At 42.6% G+C, this 5,000-nt stretch overlaps 1 protein-coding gene across 3 annotated transcripts in view; it reads left to right on the plus strand.

The window, feature by feature from the left end:
• zgc:158766 (uncharacterized protein LOC100009641 homolog) overlaps positions 1 to 5,000 on the plus strand; it is a 50,583-nt gene that overhangs the window by 23,263 nt on the left and 22,320 nt on the right. For 2 of the 3 annotated variants that reach the window (XM_062538005.1, XM_062538007.1), the window contains exons 10-14: positions 701 to 799; positions 1,348 to 1,490; positions 1,788 to 1,926; positions 2,632 to 2,754; positions 2,863 to 3,024. In XM_062538005.1, coding sequence (XP_062393989.1) covers positions 701 to 799; positions 1,348 to 1,490; positions 1,788 to 1,926; positions 2,632 to 2,754; positions 2,863 to 3,024 — 666 coding nt within the window. The remainder of the gene's footprint in view (positions 1 to 700; positions 800 to 1,347; positions 1,491 to 1,787; positions 1,927 to 2,631; positions 2,755 to 2,862; positions 3,025 to 5,000) is intronic. The other variant, XM_062538006.1, reaches the window with a different exon arrangement.

The raw sequence follows: 5,000 nt of genomic DNA on the forward strand, positions 1-5,000 counted from the left end.
GAGGTGCAGTATAGTAGGCTGCTCCTTTGACTCTAGCATGGAGGAGGTGCAGAACAGTAGGCTGCTCCTTTGACTAGCATGGAGGAGGTGCAGAACAGTAGGCTGCTCCTTTGACTAGCATGGAGGAGGTGCAGAACAGTAGGCTACTCCTTTGACTCTAGCATGGAGGAGGTGACTCTAGCATGGAGGAGGTGCAGTATAGTAGGCTGCTCCTTTGACTCTAGCATGGAGGAGGTGCAGTATAGGTGCAGACTACTCGTTTTCATATTTGGTAGCCTAAGACACACACACACACACACACACACACACAGGTTGGTAGTGAGAGGGCCACAACAGCTTGGGATGTCCAGAAAGGGGCTGAACAGCTTGCACAGTACTGTCCATCTCTGCTATTATGGGCAGCCCCAACATACTGTATGGCCGAGACCTTGCTACTTATACCCTTAAGAACTGAGTATTGTATGGATGTGTGTGTGTGTGTGTGTGCGTGTGTGTGTACAGTATGTGTGTGTGCGTGTGTGTGTGCTTCTTAAGTGACACTGTGAAGACCTGGTGCATGCCACTGGTCCACGAGTGTGTGTGTGTATTGAACTGCATCCTTAATGTTTGTGTCCCTGTACCATTTCCTTCATGTACAGTAGACATAAATAAATGGTTCAAATGCGTGTGTGTGTGTGTGTGTGTGTGTGTGCTTATGTAGAAGATCGAGCCATTTGCCAGCAGCTGCAGTGAAGCAGTGACCTCCCTACAGACGTCAATCTCCTCCCTGACCAGCACACACAGTCTGGACACCACACAGGTACACACACACGCACACACACACACTACACCTCAATCTCCTCCCTGACCAGCACACACAGCCTGGACACCACACAGGTACACACACACACACACTCACACACTACACCTCAATCTCCTGCCTGACCAGCACAGGTAGCCTGGACAACATTCAGGTACACACACACAGATTTAGAATAGAATAGAATAGAATAGAAAGTGTACTTTTTGATCCCGTGAGGGAAATTCGTTTCTCTGCATTTAACCCAATTTAACCGAATTAGTGAACACACAGTGAGGTGAATCACACACTAACCCAGAGCAGTGAGCTGCCATGCCCAACCAGCGGCGCTCGGGGAGCAGTGAGGGGTTAGGTGCCTTGCTCAAGGGCACTTCAGCCGTCGACTGGTCGGGGATCGAACCGGCAACCCTCCGGTCACAAGCTTGAAGCCCTAACCAGTAGGCCACGGCTGCCCCTTTTTTTTTGCGCACGTACACAAATGGATGTTGGTTTAGTAGCATCTGATGAAGTGTGTGTGTGTGTGTGTGTGTGTGTGTGTGTGTTCTCAGGCGGTTCTGAAGGTGATTGAGGAGAGGAGGCGTTTGATGAAGTGTGTGTTGGACGACTCGAAGCTGAACCGCCTCCGTCTGGAGGGAGGGACCTTTCTGGCCCGCATACGCAAAGAGGACCTCTGTGAAAACCACATCTACAGGTACAGAGCCTGTGTGTGTGCGTGTGTGTGTGTGTGTGTGTGTGCGTGTGTGCGTGTGTGTGTGTGTGTGTGTGTGTGTGTGTGTGTGTGTGTGTGTGTGTGTGTGCAGGGCTGCGGTGGACATGGTGTGTGTCCTGTATAATCGTGTATATGTGTGTATATATGTGTGTGTGTGTGTGTGTGTGTGTGTGCAGGGCTGCGGTGGTCATGGTGTGTGTCCTGTATAACCGTGTATATATATGTGTGTGTGTGTGTGTGTGTATGTGTGTGTGTCTGTGTGTGTGTGTGTGTGTGCAGGGCTGCGGTGGACATGGTGTGTGTGCTGTATAACCGTGTGGATGAGTGTGTCCATCGTCTGGTCATCCAGTCCAACGGCTCCCTGCAGCACCTGGAGGAGATGCTACACACACGCCGATTTGAGGAGGCCACTGCACAGGTGTGTGTGTGTGTGTGTGTGTGTGTGTGTGTATCTGTGCGTGTGTGTGTGTCTGTGTTAGAGTGAGGATCGGGGCCGACAAATCTCATTTGTTTCTCATACTAATGACATGTGTAGGTTTGTTTGTGGGGAAAGCCCACTCGGCAACAGACACGAGTGCATCAGCACATCAGTGTGTGTGTGCGTGTGTGTGAGTGTGTGTGTGTGTGTGTGTGTGTGTGTGTGCTCATTACGCAGCTGTAGGAAGGCAACAGACAGTGCATCGGCTCACACGGGGCAACCAGCGCCATTAACACAGGCGCGCACAAGAGGCCCAATCATACAGTAGCAACAAGGGCCCAAGCTAACAGCACAACACACACACATACACACACACAATGGCCCAAGCTAACAGCACAACACACACACACACACACACACAATGGCCCAAGCTAACAGCACAACACACAACAGCTTCTGAGGGCCTATCTCTAAATGGAATTCAAATCAACACGAGTGTCCCCAGCGACAACATTAATATAACACAAAAACAGCTTATTGACGTGAACTTCACTCTCACCATCAGGTATTCATCCCCTAGTCTGTGTGTGTGTGTGCGTGTGTGTGTGTGTGTGTAAGTCTGTTGATTATTGATTGATTATTTTGCTATGGAATCTTACAGTGTGTGTGTGTGTGTGTGTGTGTGTGTGCGTGTGCGTGCTGTAGATTAAGCACTGGTTCACTGAAAAGGGGGAGAAGCACTTGGCCTCTCTGGACTCCTATTGCCTCTCCTCTGCGTCAATCACTCAGCTAAGGCGGGATCTGGATGACTTCATGGACCAATCAGATGTAAGGATTCTGCACTTGCATCATTCTAACAGGGTGGACATGTTGTGTGTCTGTGAACAAGAGAAAATCTATACAGTGTGTGTGTGTGTGTGTGTGTGTGTGTTTCAGCGGCAGCAGAAGCAGGCTCAGCTTCTTGTCCAATCAGCTGAAGGCTGTCCTAGCCCCACCCTCATGGACTTCAAACGCTTCCTCGGCGCCATGGCAACCTGCAGCGAGAGACGGAAGGCTGACCTGGAGACGCTGCAGAACGTCTACGAGTTCTATGACTCGGTAAGAACCCCTCACGTTCCACAGCTGTCATGAAGAACCTGTCCGGTAGAACCGCTCCTAGGTTTTAAAGCACCACAGCGCAATTCTTTAACTTCATAAGAAGAAGGAGGTTCTCACCTGGAACCCCTAGTATTATGCTATGGAACGTAAGAACATGTTAACGGTTAATCTAATCAAATCTAACCAAGTGTTAGTACTCTTATCTCGAGATCAACTAGGTGCTGATGTTGTCAGTATAGAGAGACATACAGAACCTAGTGCTTTCTTGTGAGATCATTTGACTCGATTTAAGAAAAGTTTGACTTATTTTAAGACATTTCTTCCTGAAAACAAGCTAATCTGTCTGCCAGTGCGCTGACTGAGTAAATTTGTCTCGATAGGACTCCTTAAAATGGGTCAAAGTCTTCTTAAACTAAGTCAAAATTATCTTTCGAGAGTCTTTTTTATATTAAACACAATACCAAATAGATTTTTTGATCTAAATATAAGATTAATAACAATTTCATTTTTTGCAATGCACTGAGGTTCTGGTAGATATCACTGTGGTTCTAAGACTATGTCACTAAGGTTCTAGTAGATATCACTGTGGTTCTAAGACTATGTCACTAAGGTTCTAGTAGATATCACTGTGGTTCTAAGACTATGTCACTAAGATTCTATAGTCCAGAAACTCACTCAAGTCTATATTCTGAAAGCCGGTGAGTGTAAAGGGGCATTCACACCAAGAACCATAACAATAACGATAACCATAACTAATAATAACTATAACCATAACGATAACTATAACCATAATGATAACAATAACGATAACTATAACCATAACTAACAATAACTATTTAACCATAATGATAGAAATAACTATAATGGTAGTGATAACTAACCATAAAGATAGCTATAACCATAGCGATAACAATAACGATAACAATAACAATAACCATAACAATAACGATAACTATAACCATAACGATAACGATAACGATAACGATAACGATAACTATAACTATAACTATAACCATAACGATAACAATAACGACAACCATAACCATAACAATAACTATAATGGCAACGATAGCTATAACCATAACTATAGCCATAACGATAACTATAACCATAACGATAACAATAACGATAACTATAACCATAACTAACAATAACTATAATGACAACGATAACTATAACCATAATGTTAACAATAACTACTGTGTATAACCATAATGATAGAAATAACTATAATGGTAATGATAACTAAAACCATAAAGATAGCTATAACCATAGCGATAACAATAACGATAACTATAACCATAACGATAACAATAACTATATGGTAGTGATAACTATAACCATAAAGATAACTATAACCATAACTATAATGGTAGTGCTAACTAACCATAAAGATAACTATAACCATAACGATAACAATAACTATAATGGTAGTGATAACTAAAACCATAAAGATAGCTATAACCATAGCGATAACAATAACGATAACTATAACCATAACGATAAAAATAACTATAATGGTAGTGATAACTATAACCATAAAGATAGCTATAACCATAGCGATAACAATAACGATAACTATAACCATAACGATAACAATAACGATAACTATAACCATAACGATAACGATAACGATAACGATAACAATAACCATAACGATAACAATGACTATAATGGCAACGATAACAATAACCATAACGATAACTATAACTATAACCATAACGATAACTATAACCATAACGATAACAATAACTATAACCATAACGATAACTATAACCATAACGATAACAATAACTATAATGGTAGTGCTAACTATAACCAAACAATAACCATAACGATAACAATAACGATAACGATAACAATAACAATAACAATAACTATAACCATAACGATAACAATAACTATAATGGTAGTGATGACTATAACCATAAAGATAGCTATAACCATAACGATAACAATAACGATAACTATAACCA

The sequence above is a fragment of the Sardina pilchardus genome, chromosome 6 (genome assembly GCF_963854185.1).
Source record: "Sardina pilchardus chromosome 6, fSarPil1.1, whole genome shotgun sequence".
Classification (NCBI taxonomy): domain Eukaryota; kingdom Metazoa; phylum Chordata; class Actinopteri; order Clupeiformes; family Clupeidae; genus Sardina; species Sardina pilchardus.